The following is a 16,862-nucleotide window of genomic DNA, read 5'->3' as shown; positions in this document are numbered from 1 at the left end:
AATGTCCCTTAAATTTTGACAGTAACTCTTCTATATTTGCCATTTGTTTATTTTAACATTTAATGTCCTCTATAACACACATGTGCCAGTTATAACAAAGCAGAGTTGCAGGAGTCTAAGTCAAAATATGAAGCCCAAAAACTTTATCAAAGTGAGAGGCTTATGTTGCTGGGTGGTTTTGCTTGGTAGTAAATGTCTCCTCTTCAAAGTCAGTTTCTGAAACTTTGTAATTTCAGTGTTTCATGAGTACCTGATGGTGAAATTGGCCAGAAACCAAACGTAAACGGAAGTGAGAAGCACGACTGTCATTTTTGAAGTTAATGGGACGTAAAAGAAAAAACTAGATGAAGCAGAAGAAATGAAAATAAGTGAGATTGAAAGCCATTCTGAAAATCCAAAACGGTTGCCCCCATGTGTAGCACATTAGTCCTTAAAAAAAAAACAAGAAAACTTTTCCTCTAGATTCAAAAATCATTTTAATGTTGTGCTCGTGGTCCTGGTGAAAAAGAAGTTTTCACGGGGTAATCTGTCACACTTCATAGGTAGGTCAGGTTCATCAGCTGATAACAGCTAAGCAGCTGAAGAGCTGATCTCTGCACAGAGCACAGGGGTCTGCTTCATGCTTCTCAGAATCTCATATCCTAAAAGGGTGATGAAACCAGCCTGGGGAGGCTGTAGCATGTTACTGGTGTTCATCAATGCCAGACTACTGCAGCAGGAGTACAGGCAGGAATGGCTACTCTCCATAGATTTTACCTCACTTTGGGATTGGAGGATTTAAAAGGAGGTTTTTAACAAATACGTATTGCTACTTTTAGTAAATCTCCCAGCCCTGTAGTGTTTCTCAGAGCATCCTAGGATTGTTGCATTTTACACAGCTGAACTTGGCACTTGACAGTAGGGAGGCTGATTTAAGGCTCATATTTTAACAATTTAAGTTCCACCAGAGTCCTTGCAACTTAGTGGAGAAAGCTTTGATGCTTTTCGTCAAATAATGTGAGTAAAGGAATAAGTGAGGTGTACTTGGCACTTGACAGTAGGGAGGCTGATTTAAGGCTCATATTTTAACAGTTTAAATTCCACCAGAGTCCTTGCAACTCAGTAGAGAAAGCTTTGCTTTTCATCAAATAATGTGAGTCAAGGAATGAATAAATGGGCTGTAACCAGGGAACAAGGAATACTAGACACCAAATGACAGCCAAAAGTTTAAGCTCTGACTGCAATACTACACCTTCCAAGGTTAAATAAAGCCTCTTCACATTCTTGAGGATATTTCACTGTTTCTTGTCCCCCAGCTTTGATTGTTGGGTACTTTAACATATCAAACCTTTGAGATGTCTTACAGTTTAGATGGAAAAACTAAAATAACTTAAATTGCTTTATGCCAGTTATAATGGAGAATGCACTCTATATATAGTGCCTGCAATCAACCACAAGAGTCTTTATATTAAAATAGCTTCGGTTATTTTTAAAAGCAGAAAAAAAATTCCTTATCAGTACTTTTCCCAACTGTCTTTTACTAAACATACCTCACGCTATGGTGTGTGTTGGTTTGATAATCATCTCTGAATTAAAACATAACAAAATATTTAATTTGTGGTCAGGTATAGTAGTTTTGGGCAGGAAAAGTGTTGTTTCTCTGCGCTTTAAGGATTGCGGTTACTCCTAACTGTATTGATAATGGACCATATTAATTAGGGCTGGACCATACTTGTGGGTATTTTCTCTACCACACATGTGGATAAAAAACATCATGATACCTAGAGAGGAGATGCTTGCTTGTTATGTACACCACTTGACTACATTCTTGACAATGCTTCCCCCCCTGCCCCTGCATTGATGTGATCTCTCAGGTGTTTGGGTTTTTTTCCTCCTTGACTGCATAAGCTTTTAGAACAATCACTCAGCAGTTTCACTGCTTTTCTGTTACATGTTGAGGTGGTCAGTCTTGTTGGAGGTGTCGTTCATCAGTAGGTGTTGATAGTCAAGATTTGGTCATTTCATGATGCAGTGTTAAAGGCTGCTGAATGGAGAAGCGTTTGAAGACTGATTAATTGTATCACCTTGTATAGCTCAGTGTTGCAATTTCACCAGTTATAAAAACTGATTTAAGTTGATTACTTGTTTCTCTTTCCTAGTGCAGTCTTCTCAGCTGTGGCAATGTGGAAACAAAAAGCACTTTAGAGAGATTATCTACACTGATTGCTCTGGTCGTCCAGTTTATAGCATGGCCTCCAGAATGGTTGGACTGGAGGAGCTGGGTTGAGCAGGAAGGTGGGCAGTGGGAACCTAGCAAGAGAATAATCCCTCTAATGTGTCTCTGCCAGTGGAGGGTTTCTGAAGTAGATTTTTAATTCAAATTTACCTTGAATGATACTTTCGGTTGGTAAAAGGAAGGCAAAAGTTTTGTTGGAGCTGACATTTTATGTTGATAAATGTATTCATCTGAGATCTTTACATAAAGCAGCCTTTTCTCCTGGTCTGGTCTCCCCATTACAGTAATCCTTAGTCACTTAAGCTGTAAATCATGTCAGCTGGACATTCAGAAAGTTTTAAGCCCTGTAATTCCCAGTTCAGTAGATGTTTTTGCAAGGTCTCTTCAGGATGCTGTGTATTTAAGAAGAAAAAGCAGAATGAGAAGATATTTGTGGAAATGAAATCTGAGCAGCTGGCTGGTCACCTCGGTGGCTGGTTTGGTTACTATAGCTTCAAAAATAGTGATTTTGCAGTCTTCCCTTAGGAACTTGGGCATAAGGATTTGAAATCATGTTCTGGGAGGTCTCCCTAGATACAAGCACCAGATGTTAAGGTGTGGTTGAGGACCCTCTTGGCTTTTCTTAGATCCTCTACAGCTGAAGACAAAGCAAGTGGCAAGTGTTTTACTGTCCTTCCCTGTTCCTAGTGAAGTTCCTCACCTGACAAACTCCTCGTGTCACAGCATTCCCCACAGCTGCAGAAATGGTACAGTTGGTTTACCCCTCTCTTTACTTTTGCAAATCCATTCTCCAGCATCACAAGGGAAGCTTCTGAATGTTTATTCAATCTAAATAATAAATACTAGATCAGCTTTCAGGTGCTCCTGGCTATTTTAGAGTAGTCACTTCAAGTAAACATGTTTCCTGAAACCCAGGTAGAACAGGTGGGTTCTGTGGTGTATCTGGCACCTCATCAAAGGCAACCTCTTGAAGCATTGAGTGGGCAAGAATAATTCTGCTGGTTGTGCCATTGGAGAACTTCCTAGTAGCCCAGCTCCTCTATGGCAGCAGGACCTGTGGATGACAGATTTTTGAACAGAAACTACATGCAGATGTTTGTTCATCCACTGAACTATTTCCTGGTGTATTTCTGCTCGTTCAGGTGTTCATTCTGCTGTTTGTGTGTATGAAGCTCTGAGGGCAGATCACCACTTAGACCTCCAAAACGTCTGGCAGTTATATCTAGGTCATCCCCATAGAGAGGACAAGACTTCCTGTCTGGTGAAAAGTTTTGATTAGGTGCCTAATGATCATTCCAAATCTGTAGGAAGAAAGAGGGATGCTGGTCTAAAAATGAATTATGTCAGCAAATGAGAAATATTAGGTGAAGATACGCTTGTCTACCTACATTGCTTTTCTGCTAGAGCTCTGAGAGAGGTACGAGTGTCTAAAGTCTTGGCTGATGACTTCCTCAGGTGGAGATGTGCCAAGAGAGCTCTGAGGCTTTGGGAAGCTGGAAGGTTGTTAAAGAGGCTCAATTGGTATGGTCAGGGACTTTGAGCTCTGTCAGTTGATGTTTTTATGCATTTTTTTTGTGTGTGTTAACTTATTCCTCGCTCTTACATTCACAGGGAGGTATATGAAGAGGCAAAGGGGAGTACTGTAGCATAATTTTATGAGGAACAGACAGAAAGCAAGGTTAAAAAGTCCTTTACTTGCTCAAAACCTGAAAATCCTGGCTTTTGCCTGTTCAGCAACATTTTTGCTTTTAGTTTTTTAATATCAACAAAAATCACAACCACTAAATGCTGTTTTTAATGTTCTTTAAATTAGTTTTGAGCTGCACTGGTGGTAATGGCATATTTTATCTATTTTAAGGCACAGAAATGAGATTAGCAACACGGTCAGGATGGAATAGTCTTGTCCAGTATGATCATCCTGTTCCTAGCCTCTCTACATTGGATGAGGAGTAATGCTACTCATAGTATATTTCCTTGCACTAAAATCTTGGCACATTCAATAAATAACTATATGCATGGTTTATATGGTCCAGTCATCTACTGTAATTTAAAAATAACTTAATGCATGCCATCCTGAAAGTTGGTAAAGCCTCATATCTTAAGACTATTTCACTTCAATTCTCTCATTTCAGTAGTAGAAGCTGCTGGCGGTGATGGTTTTTTTTTTTTTTTTAATGCTTTGCTACTTTGCTGTATGAATTCTCAGTTTGAGATTGCTTCTTAACAGAGGAAGACACACGGTTGTGAAATGATGCTTCAAGGAGTTTTCCAGACTTTTCCTTTCTCATTCAGATTAGTGCTTTTGCTTTTACAAATGTGAGCAACACTTTAGCTCATCTCTCCATTATACTCTGGTCTCCTGCATTTTTACTTCTCATAACAACTGATGTTTTGACTCAAAAGGTCCAGGAACGTCTAACCAACGGAATACACCTTAATGTTTTCAACTTGTTAATATATCAGCAGTTTCACTGGACTTAATATATAGCATAATATGCAGGTCACATAAAATTCCTATACAGTATGTGTATAGGAAAGTCTGTATCTTAATTATTTATATCAATACTCATATATGTTTGTATTAAAATTCAGGAGTGTGTATTATAGTTTATAAGGAATGCTTTCTTCCTGTAAGCAATCTCTCTTGCCCAGAGTAGTTTTTGTAGTGATTTCTGATTGGGTTTGTATGGTGTTGAATTTGTAAAGCCTTAAAATATTCTATGTACAATATAGGTCACCTACTGTAAGAGTCTGCACTAGGCTTTCCTGTGCTGTGTCCCACAGCCTTGAAATGCATCTGCTCCTGTTACAGCTGCTGTAGAAAGTCCCTGAGCAGACAGACCCAAAATATTTCACTTTCCTATCCCTGCCTCTAAGAACCTAAAGTCGTTTTTTTTGCTAATCCCACCAACTGATTGGGTTTGTATGGTGTTGAATTTGTAAAGCCTTAAAATATTCTATGTACAATATAGGTCACCTACTGTAAGAGTCTGCACTAGGCTTTCCTGTGCTGTGTCCCACAGCCTTGAAATGCATCTGCTCCTGTTACAGCTGCTGTAGAAAGTCCCTGAGCAGACAGACCCAAAATATTTCACTTTCCTATCCCTGCCTCTAAGAACCTGAAGTCCTTTTTTTTGCTAATCCCACCAAAAATACCTTTTTTTTTTTTTTGGATTTAATTGTGCCAGATTTGGTGAGAGATGGGCATTCTGCAAGCCTGTCTCTTCATCAAAGATGAACATGTTCAAAAGTGGAGCACGTATGTCTGTGTGCTCTGGGGAAAACAGGTTCGATGATGAGATGGTCCCACAAGGATTTCTGTCATACTTATTTTGCTTGATGAAAATAATTCTGATTTTTTGACAAAGGTTGAGCTCAGATTGGGTGATCTGTAATGACATTAAGTAGAATGTAATTCTAGGAAGACATACCAATTCTTGTACTTCAATATCCCGTACCTAGACAGAGTGCAAGAGGTAATTCTTATGTTGCAATTACTTGCTAAGTCCTTAATGTTTTCTGAGAAGATTTCTGGCAAAGTTTGTTTAACTAGAAGTTGCACTGTTTAATATGTGTGTCTCTTTTCCAGTTTATTGAGAGAACATTCAATTGATGGCACTGGCTGGGCTCCAACTAGAACATTAAAGGTACTATTTCCTTTTAGATACATACATTGAGCTAGATAAGTCTTTTAAAATACTTTTATGGACTTGGAAAGAGACAGAGAATGTGGTTTGCTCTACGAACAACTGAGTTTTGTGTCTTTCAACAAATGTTGGTGGCAACACCGAAACAACTATAGTGCTAACTGACTCTAGAAATGTTTGCTAGTTTTAGTATAGCTGCACAAATACTGTTTTGATTGATAAAAGGTGTTGTAGAATGGTATGATTGCAGGTGACCCTGAGAAACCATGCTTGATCTGATTTTTGTTGACCCAAACAATAAATACAAGAACATGATGTGAGCAGGACTAACCGGTAATCTATAACCCTTGTAATTTCTATTGTATTAACATTCCTGATAAATAATACCCTTTTTTTTTTTTTTTTTTTTTGGATTGAATTGTGCCAAATTTGGTGAGAGATAGGCATTCTGCAAGCCTGTCTCTTCATCAAAGATGAACATGTTCAAAAGTGGAGCACGTATGTCTGTGTGCTCTGGGGAAAACAGGTTCGATGATGAGATGGTCCCACAAGGATTTCTGTCACACTTATTTTGCTTGATGAAAATAATTCTGATTTTTTGACAAAGGTTGAGCTCAGATTGGGTGATCTGTAATGACATTAAGTAGAATGTAATTCTAGGAAGACATACCAATTCTTGTACTTCAATATCCCGTACCTAGACAGAGTGCAAGAGGTAATTCTTATGTTGCAATTACTTGCTAAGTCCTTAATGTTTTCTGAGAAGATTTCTGGCAAAGTTTGTTTAACTAGAAGTTGCACTGTTTAATATGTGTGTCTCTTTTCCAGTTTATTGAGAGAACATTCAATTGATGGCACTGGCTGGGCTCCAACTAGAACATTAAAGGTACTATTTCCTTTTAGATACATACATTGAGCTAGATAAGTCTTTTAAAATACTTTTATGGACTTGGAAAGAGACAGAGAATGTGGTTTGCTCTACGAACAACTGAGTTTTGTGTCTTTCAACAAATGTTGGTGGCAACACTGAAATAACTATAGGGCTAACTGACTCTAGAAATGTTTGCTAGTTTTAGTATAGCTGCACAAATACTGTTTTGATTGATAAAAGGTGTTGTAGAATGGTATGATTGCAGGTGACCCTGAGAAACCATGCTTGATCTGATTTTTGTTGACCCAAACAATAAATACAAGAACATGATGTGAGCAGGACTAACCGGTAATCTATAACCCTTGTAATTTCTATTGTATTAACATTCCTGATAAATCAATAGTTGGTCCCTGTGGCCCCATGACCCCCCTTCCCCAGGCTGAGGAACTTGAAAAAGCAAAAGGCAAGGTGTGCTTGGGAGAAACACTATATGGAACAGACTTGGGGTGTAGTTACTGCACTATTTTGAACTCTGTTCCGTTGCAAGTGTTCAAAGGGGTCAACGTGTCTGCACTTAGTTACTGAATAAAGTAATACTGACTTTTAGCCATTCCAGTGGGGAATTAGCTACCCAAGTCATTAAAATGTAAGGGAAATCTGGCCCCTGTGAAATGGCTGGTAGTTGTGCCACTGTGATGGCAGAATGACTTCAGAGGTTGGTCCCACCACTGCTGGGCAGTGTTAACATGTAGAGAGTCACAGTGCTTGTATAAAATACTCCTGGGGAGAGATACTTCAATGTATGACTGCTCTCGTCTTGCTACTGGAAGTGTTTGGTTTTTTATATTTACTTTTACATGACCTTGCTGGCAGAAGAGTCTTGCAGAGCACTGGGCAATAATTTCCCTTTGGCTTTCACCAGGAACCAAGCCAGAATTGGTTCTTAAAGAATGTTGGCTACGTGATGTAGTTAAAGGGTATACATGTCAGAGGTTTGTTTCTTTTCAAAAGGCAAATTGAAAATGAGTTTTATCTTATGCTTGATTTTCTCTTTGGCACTATGAATGAGATCTGTGAGTTTCTTCATCTGTTAAAATCTTTGTGAGCATCTGATTTTCTGGAAAGTGAAGTAGAATCAGTGTGTGTGTTATTTTGTGGATTTTCTTAAATGCTCTGTCCCTATATTTTTTCATCAGGTAGTACAGTTTTGGTTTGCTTTTGTATTTCTGTTTTCATGTTAGGTTAAATCAAGACACTGACTATGTAATTAAGTGAACTGGTCCTGTGTCTGCCCCTGAATTTCATTCCCAGCGAAAGTTTTTGGACTACAAGTTTTAAGCTTCAGCCTTTAGAAAATTAGTACATCGATATTGCAACTGGACGAGAATATACATGTATTTTTATTTGCTCTCCTAGCTTTCTTCATGGTATCTTTCTTCTAGAGATTAAAACATGGCTGTATGTTAAGGCTATGGCTGGGAATAACCATTGACATTATGTGTACTTAACTTCCTATCCTCAGTGATGATGGAAGATGTGTGTTAATCTCCTTTTTCATTTTATTCTTGCATCAGTTTAGCATGTAATTAATTTCATAGATTAAACATCCTGGAATCTTAACTACCAGGAGACTCAATTTACTGAGTATTATGAAGCATTTTAGGATGTTTTTACCTTCAATCAGTTAGAGGAGGGGAAAATACTCCACAACTGCAAACAAAAAAAAAAGCCAGGAACTATATCTGTGGGTGTTGAAATGAAAGACTGAGCAAGGGAAAAAAAGTAGCTTAACTTTAAAAAGAAAAAAAAAAAAATCCAGCACCCCCCTTGGATTTGTTTTTTCCCCATGAGCATTGAATCACCACAATTGCAAGCTCACATTTTATAGCTTTAAAAAAAATAAACCCACCCCAAATTGCAAAGTTTCCATTCCTTTGTGTCTTCAGAGTCTCCACTTTAAATAAATGTGTGGTTTCAATAAGTGTTCTCTCACTTGTCATTGTTCAGTTGTTCAATCGCTTCATGTGATTTGAAGTGTCATCACAAAAAGTAAGTACCACACGTTGGTCCTAACTTCCAAGTTGTGCCTCTGTAGAGACACTGTTGTGACACTGGTTCTCTGGTACAAAAGGAGCTTTAAAAAAAATAAAATTGGAGCAGAAATAGCCACTGGGGCTGTTGGTAAGATGCAAGCACTACTGGCCAAACAGTGTTTTTGCTTGGGATACAGATTGTACTTGGATGGTAACTAGCATCTGGAGGTAGTCTGTTCTTTGAAGATATTCTTCATCCATTCCAAGTGTCCATTCTTTGAAAGGACAAATAAACATGGGAAAGGTGGGTCTTGGTCAGGGGCAGGGTTCCTGACAGCCACTCTGTCAGATGTTCTTTCAGGTCTTTGGTTGACTGTCTCCTGTGAAGCTTCAGGCATGCCTTCCTATTTATTTTGAAGCTTGATTAGCATCCAAGTGCTTGGATTCCAGGCTACACATGCTTCTGAGATGGAAAATATGGAATTGTGCTGATTTATCAACAGTGTGGCCACACAGTCAAGTTACTTATCAACGTGCATTAATAATTGTGGTAGGTTTGTGTTAACAATAGACCACAGAATTATATGAAACAGTGAATGACCAGTAGCAAACAAGAACCATGTGATGTGACCCGGGTTGCTTTTATCTATTTCTCTTTAACATGCCACCTGCACCCACTCATCCTTTGTTTCTAACACTTGGATGCCCTGGTTTGGAGAACCTGCTCATCTCTACAAGCAAAATACTGTGTGAATTTGCATAGTAGTGTTATAGGTAGTATCTGGTATTAGGCAGTGGTGGACTTGAAAGTCAGTATCTTGTATTCCACTCGTCAATAATATAAAGGCAGCTTGCTTTTGTGGAGGAGTAGCACCCAAATTTGTCCAATAGAGCACTCTGAGACACTGCTGAAATATTTAATTTGAGAATGGGAATGTGCTGTGTATCTGTGACAAAAATTGGTAGGTGCATTAGTAAAGCCATTCAAACAGGTAACACGAAACCTCAATATCCACATGCACAAGCCAGTTCTGCTGTGTGCTACCACATGCATTCATGTTATATCTTTAATCTCTTCAAAGGCTTTAGAAGTTTTAGGTTGTCTCATCTCCTGTATCCTTGTGGTGGCAGCAGAGCTCTTACATGAAAAATCCTTCAAAACAAAACTGCTGTGACCTTTTTAACGCTTTCTTTAGTATTGAATGGGTAGAATCTTGAAGAGGCATTAAAATGATGCTTTTTATCTTTCTGCAGTAAAAAATAAAATCTCCTAAATGCTTTTTAGATGTTATTTGATAAAATGCGCTTTAACAGTGTAGAGAATTCTTAAGGGGATAAAAAAAGCTAACTCAGCTCTATATTCTAGCAGTTTGTTGCACTCAGTGTCATCTCATCCATGATTGAAATCTCTTTATTTCCACTTCTTCCTGCTACTGAACGTGTTTCTGTGGACGTTGTGAACAGCAGCCTGTGTACTAGTGAAGGCACTAAAGAATGTGCTATTTCTGAATTCCTGTATTAGATGCTCTTTAAATCAGGTTGTGAGGAAAGTTGGGTTTTAACCCTGAAACGGATCATTGGTGAGTGAATGTTTTAAAACAATCTATATTTACTTTTTTGGTTACTGTTGATGCAATTGTAAACGTTTTCTTTGTCCATTGAAACACTCTTGAATCCTAAATTCTTAGGTAATTTCCAGTAGCAGTTTGCTTATGGATGGATTGTGTAATCTTTCACTTCTTTATAGCTGCCCTTATAGTTAGCAGCAGGAGCTTATTTCCCTTTCTGTCTCCATTCTGTTATGTTCTGTATCATTTTATTGCATACTTCTTTCCTTTCTGAAACAGAGTATTCATAAAGTGAAGAACTGCTCAAGTTATTTTGGGCCTCTGCTCAGGCTGGCTGAGCTTGCTTTTCTTCTGCTTAGTCTGATGGTCAAAACTGAAGCTTTCCAGGTGGAAAGCAAATAGGTGGCTTTAGTTCCATTCTGTTCCCAAATTTTTGTCACTGAAGACACTAGCTTTTAATACCTAGTATGAAATATTGAGAACTATTGTTGCTCTGATACCCTGCTGCTTCCCCCTCAATAATTCCAATTTCAAACTCAAAAGTGCTTCAGCAGCTCCTGTTAGTCCTCAACATGCACTTCCTTGCCCCTTATTTGCCATGAATGTCATCTGCTTAGTTAAGATAGGCCTCCCTAGTATTCATCAGCTTTCTCTCAAATGCTTGCTTTCACTATGCTATAAAATTATCTTGGATAATTGATTTTAAAAAATAAAGGAAGAAGTGGATCTGTGTATTGTGATTGCCTAATTGATTCTAAAAGTCAAGCTGTTCCTTCTGCAGTGACTCTAAGGGACTACAACTAGAAATTGGTCAGTGATGGATTTATGAACCATAATCAAAGCATGCTTGTGCAACTCTGCTGACTGACTCTGCAGGGCTGAGAACAGTAATATTAAAACCAGTATTTTAAAATGTATGATGTTCTCAGGGAGTATTTCATCTTGGGTGGGGTTTTTTTTTGCATTCTCTGTAGGATCTACATGTTTACTGGTAAGGTGTAGATGCGTTTCAGTTCTTCACTGAGATATATTAGAGAGCTGGTTTTTTGGAATTTTTTGTGCTACTGCTGTCAGGAGGAAAAGAAGTGGCCATGAAGAACATCAAGATAGTCTTAAACTATAGCTATGCAGTCAGCTTTTTACACCCACTTATTGGAATACAGGTTTTTTTAGGAATTTCCTTCCATAAATTCAGACACTAGGTTAAGAAATATCTGTGTTATTAGCTAATGTAATCTAAAAGGAATTAAGAGTCGTTTATGATAAACTATTGCTATTTGGAGTTTATCCATAAGAGGCTTGCTTATTTAATTAGCATTTAATACTAAATGGGAAAATATGCCTTATTTGTTGCCTTGATTCTGCTGTTGTCTTCAGACAGTAAAATTACTTTACTTGAAAGCATGCAAATGTCAAACTCTTGAGGAAATAAATCAGAGGATCTTGACTTAATTTTCCAGTTATGTTTAAGTGTAAACCTGAGTGGTTTTAAAAAAGCTTCAATATAAGCACAGAACTTTCATGCGTCATCTTAGTGATGACAGCAGGTAGTCTGCTGTCAAAATTATATGTAATTAATGTAGAGGAATATTTTAAGCAGATAATAACAGTTGCTGTCTTCAGGATGAAGGGCAAAAAAGTAAACCTGCATGTTCTGTGTTGTTCTCATTAATTCTTGCTGCTGATACTATTTTTTTTCTCAGCCAGCATTATATAAGGTAATGTTACTCTGCTATTGGTTTATTCAAATCCTATTTTGGAATGGGTCTTTGTCCTGTATGTAGGAATGTCAAAGCATGTGCTTGTAAAAGCTGCCTTCCTGGATGGAATATAGTTGTCCACCGTACCGGTAAAGTCAGGAGGAGAAAGTCATCAAAGGAAGAAAACCAAAGGCTTCGTGGCGGTGGCAAAGAGCCCAAATGGCAGCTCTTACTGTGCAGGAGGAGGAATTCCTGGGAAGTCAAGTGTAGTTTGGCAAGGAGGTTCTTGATCTTATATGAATTTTACATCCATCTCCTGGTAACTTCTTGGTCATGATCACCAGGGTGACAGAACTGAGAAATTACATATGGGATGAAGGGGAAGATGGATTTGTATCACAGTGTCTGCTGCCTCCTGGTGTGGATTGGTATGGAGAAACAAATTGTGTGTGGTTTACAAGTGGTCACTGCATATGGGTGTCAAATACTGCATTAAGCAGAATAATACCTGGTTTTTTTAGGTGGTGTGCCTTGACCTGTCTTCTCTAGTGTCATACAGGAATTGAGTCTGGATGTTGTTTTGGGCAGTGTGTTCCTGCCTCCTGCACTGTTGCCCACTGAAGACTTTTTACACTCCTTGCTCTGTTTCCAAGAGGCATGATGATGCCTGTCACCCAAGCCTAATCCCCACCCTGAGCAGTGTTTGGGAAGGGGAAGGGAAGGAGAGGGATGAACTTAATTCTGTGCCTGCAGCAGCTATTCCAGAAGGACACCCTGAATGAACTGGCAGCTGGGCATGTGGGCTTTGTTTTGTCTGAGGAGTAACTTTCTGGGAGTCCTCACCTCCTCAGCTGTGCTGTGTTTGGCTGGCTGTAGGTTTTATGGGTGACCTTCTGGCTGAAATACTGTTCAGAGGAGGACTGTGCCCACTTACCTCTCAGTACTTGGAGTACCTCTCTCTCCCATGCAGAGAGCACTTTGAGGCCCAGCTCTGTGTGTTGATCTCATGGAGGTTCCAAGGACCACCTAGCACAATGCCTCCTGCTGCCAACATCTTCATTCTTTCCCTTGCTCAACTAAGTGAGTAACAGCACATGCTTGCAAGTAGATAGCTTAGGAAAAGGCCACCAAGCAGCAGGGAGCTATACCAGTAGCTTAACAGAAACAGGTCAGTGCAAGTGTTCAGTCTTACCCTTTTTTCCCTGGAGACTTACTCTTTATCTGCTGAAAGGGTGAGATGAGCACTTATGGGTCTTGACCAGGACCCACCATTCCTTGACCAAGGAGTCTGTGAAGGAGAGAAAAGCAAGCCTGTTGGCCTGAAGGTGTGGTGTGATCTGCTGCAGACTGCTTTATGTTCCAAATAATAAGGACTTTTTCAAAGCTATACTCTGTTCTTGCCAGCACAGCAGGAGAAGAACCCACAGTGCTGCTAGAAAGACAAAGCAAGAACAGCCCTTCTCTCAAATGCATACATACATATGTGTATATCTATAATCTTTCTAACTTGTTTCTAGTGAAATCCTTAATCCCTAACTACCCTAAAGATGTGTACAGAAAAGTGGTATGCTTTTGAAGTCAGAAGTGGGGGAAGTACAAGAAGGTAGCTATACTCTGTTCTTGCCAGCACAGCAGGAGAAGAACCCACGGTGCTGCTGTGCAAAGTGCTGCTGCTGAAGAGAGAAAGGCTGTTCTTGCTCTGGCTGTCTCTCAAATGCATACATACATATGTGTAGATCTATAATCTTTCTAACTTGATTCTAGTGAAATCTAGTAAATCCTTAATCCCTGGCTACCCTAAAGATGTGTACAGAAAAGCGGTATGCTTTTGAAGTCAGAAGTGGGAGAAGTACAAGAAGGGTGCTGATGATAGCTGGGATGAAGAGCAAACTGATGGTATATCCCTGTACGTGTCCCTGAAGAGATTTTCTTCAGGATGGGGGGGGTATGCTTAAGGTATCCTCCAAATTCTCCTGTGTAGTGATCTTAAGGCATGGATAACTAATGAACTAGAAGCTTTATCATGCACTCCCAACTAAGACCTGTTTCAGATCTTCTGTAATCGCAGAATCCTCATGGTTGGAAAGGGACTTTTGAGATCATGGAGTCTAACCATTGTAGAGGGCAATGAGGTCTCCCCTTGAGCTCCTCTTCTCTCAATCTCAGGCACTAGAGCATGCCCTGAAGTGCCACATCTGCATGTTTCTTGCATACCTCCAGAGATGGTGACTCTACCACCTCCCTGGGCAGGCTGTTCCAGTGCTCTCAGGAAAGTCATTCTTCCTGATATCTCATCTAAACCTCCCCTGCCCCAACTTCAGACCATTCCCTCTGCTCCTGTCATCATTCCCTTGGGAGAAGAGGCCAACCCCCACCTCTCTCCACCCCCCTTTCAGGGAGTTGGAGAGGGCAATGAGGTCTTCCCTCAGCCTCCTCTTCTCCAAACTCAACATGCCCAGTTCCCTCAGCCTCTCCTCATATGACTTGTTCTCCAGACCCCTCCCCAGCTTGGTGGCTCTCCTCTGGACACGCTCCAGCCCCTCAATGTCCTTCTTGTGGTGAGGGGCCCAGAACTGAACCCAGCCCTCGAGGTGAGGCCTCACCAGTGCCCAGGACAGAGGCACCATCACTGCCCTGCTCCTGCTGGCCACACTTTTCATGATACAAGCCAGGATGCTGTTGGCCTTCTTGGCCACCTGGGCACACTGCTGGCTCCTGTTAAGCTGGCTGTCCACCAACACCTGGCACTTGGCCTTATTGAACCTCATGCCATTGGCCTTGGCCCATTGATTTAACCTGTCCAGGTCCCTCTGTAGAGGTTTCCCAGATCAACATTCCCATCTAATTAGGTGTCATCTGCCAACTTGCTGAGGGTGCACTCAATCCCCTCATCCAGATCATCAATAAAGATTCTAAATGAGACTGGCCCCAAAACTGAGCCCTGAGGGACACCACTGGTGACCAGCCACCAACTGGATTTCACCCCATTAATCACAACTCTCTGGGCACAGCCATCCAGCCAGTTTTTTACCCACTGAAGAGTGCACTTGTCTATGCAACAATTCACTAGCTTCTCCAGGAGAATGCTGTGGGAGATGGTGTCAAAGGCCATGTCAAAGTCCAGATAGACAATGTCCACAGCCTTCCCCCCCATCCAGAAGGTGGGCCACATGGTCATAGAAAGAGATCAAGTTGGTTAAGCAGAAATCAAGTTGGTTAAGCCAGACATGGTTCATGTCACCCCCCCCAAACTGTGGTTGTCCTAAGCTTAAGAGTAGGGTTGTTCTCTTTTCATTTACTGTGATTGTATCATCTGATCTTCCTGATCCTTCTGACCATGGGATCATCCACTGCCTGTTACTGCCACTGGCTCTGGTGCTCCTGAAGCTTTGGACCCGGTTGCAACTCGTATTTACAATGTTCCTTTCTCAGGGGTTAAGCTGCACACCTTCTTTCATTTTGTGGGGTACAGAAGGGACAGGTTTTAAACCAATAAACAGGTAGATGAGGAAGGACAAAAGGGTGACAACCATTTGAGAGGTGGTTGGTTGTCAGCAAACATGAAAGGATGTGCACAGTTTGTTTTTTTCTATAATGTAAGAAATACTTCAGGGTGTGTAATGGTTCCAGCTGGGACAGAGTTAACTTTCTTACTAGCACCTGGTGTGGTGCTGTGTTTTGGATGTGGGATGAGAAGGATGTTGATAGAGCACAGGTGGTTTTGGTTATTGCTAACGAGTCAACGGCTTTTCTCCTCACAACCCCCTGCCAGGGGGTAGGCTGGGAGGGCACAAAAAGTTAGGAGGAGACAGAGTCAGGACAGCTGACCCTGACTGACCAAAGGAATAAAGTATATAAAGCTGGGGGAAAAGAAAGAAGTGGGAGATATTTGGAGTCACAGCATTTTGTCTTCTCAAGTTATGAGTAATGGAGCCCTGCTTTCCTGGGGATGGCCGAACACCTGCCTGCTGCTGGAAATAGTGAGTGAATTCCTTGTCTTGCTTTGCTTGTGTGTGTGGCTTTTACTTTACTTATCAAACTATCTTTCTTTCAACTCATGAGTTTTATCACTTCTGCTGAAGTTAAACCACGACAGGGTGTATTAAGAGTTCCCAGTGGTTCAGAGCTTTCTTTTTGGTATGGTTTGGAGGGTGGTGCCATCTCTGTTGGTCCAGATCTCTACATCCCTGCCTGGTGATATGCGTCTGCAGGGTCTGACTTTATCCAGAAGTTTGCTTTGCACACACCACAACTGCTCTGATGCCACCATCAGTGGGGACAAGGGCAGGTTCTGCTTCAAGATAGCTGTTGTGCTCCTGGCTCGTGCAAGTGCCTGGTCTGGGATGGCTCTCACAAGGGCTGGGGTGTCCTTTGTGGCTCTGATTGGCAGCAGGGACATGGGGGAGAGAGAACCTGTGTGTGTTCAGCGAAAACCAAGCGAGGGAGACTAAGCTGTTGCAGGCAACAGGGTTCCTGGATGTCCTTGTTGATCACAATTTAGAGAGATATTTGTAGCTGTTAGAAAAGGCACAGCTTTAACTCAAGGTACCTTTCAGTGGTTCTAAGTCTTCCTCTGTAAAGGAAGTCATTTAAAGCAAAGTGCAGTGCAAAAGACTTATATTCTTAAATATCTTTGCTCTCTTAAAGTGCTTAAAATGTCCATTGCTGCTGCTTTCATTTCTTTCCCTTTTCTCTCTGCCTCTTAAAATTAGCAGAGAAAAATCTTCAGACCCAGCATTTCATAAAGAGGAGCTATAAGCCACTGAATACAGTCTTCTACGTAGATCTGACATTATTCTATTTTTCTTAAAGTAAGCTTCAGGAAGTT

The 16,862-nt window shown here is 40.6% G+C and overlaps 1 protein-coding gene across 4 annotated transcripts in view; it reads left to right on the top strand.

Annotated features, from left to right (window-relative positions):
* Positions 1-16,862, top strand: part of UBE2F (ubiquitin conjugating enzyme E2F (putative)) — a 97,620-nt gene that overhangs the window by 31,749 nt on the left and 49,009 nt on the right. For 3 of the 4 annotated variants that reach the window (XM_014951973.1, XM_014951971.1, XM_014951970.1), the window contains exon 6: positions 5,805-5,862. In XM_014951973.1, coding sequence (XP_014807459.1) covers positions 5,805-5,862 — 58 coding nt within the window. Of the gene's footprint in view, positions 1-5,804; positions 5,863-6,690; positions 6,749-16,862 lie in introns of all 4 variants that reach the window. The other variant, XM_014951972.1, reaches the window with a different exon arrangement.

This window comes from Calidris pugnax, unplaced genomic scaffold, assembly GCF_001431845.1.
Source record: "Calidris pugnax isolate Ruff unplaced genomic scaffold, ASM143184v1 scaffold179, whole genome shotgun sequence".
Taxonomy (NCBI): Eukaryota; Metazoa; Chordata; class Aves; order Charadriiformes; family Scolopacidae; genus Calidris; species Calidris pugnax.
Note: the sequence above shows the minus strand (reverse complement) of the source record. Positions and strands in the feature narration are given on the sequence as shown.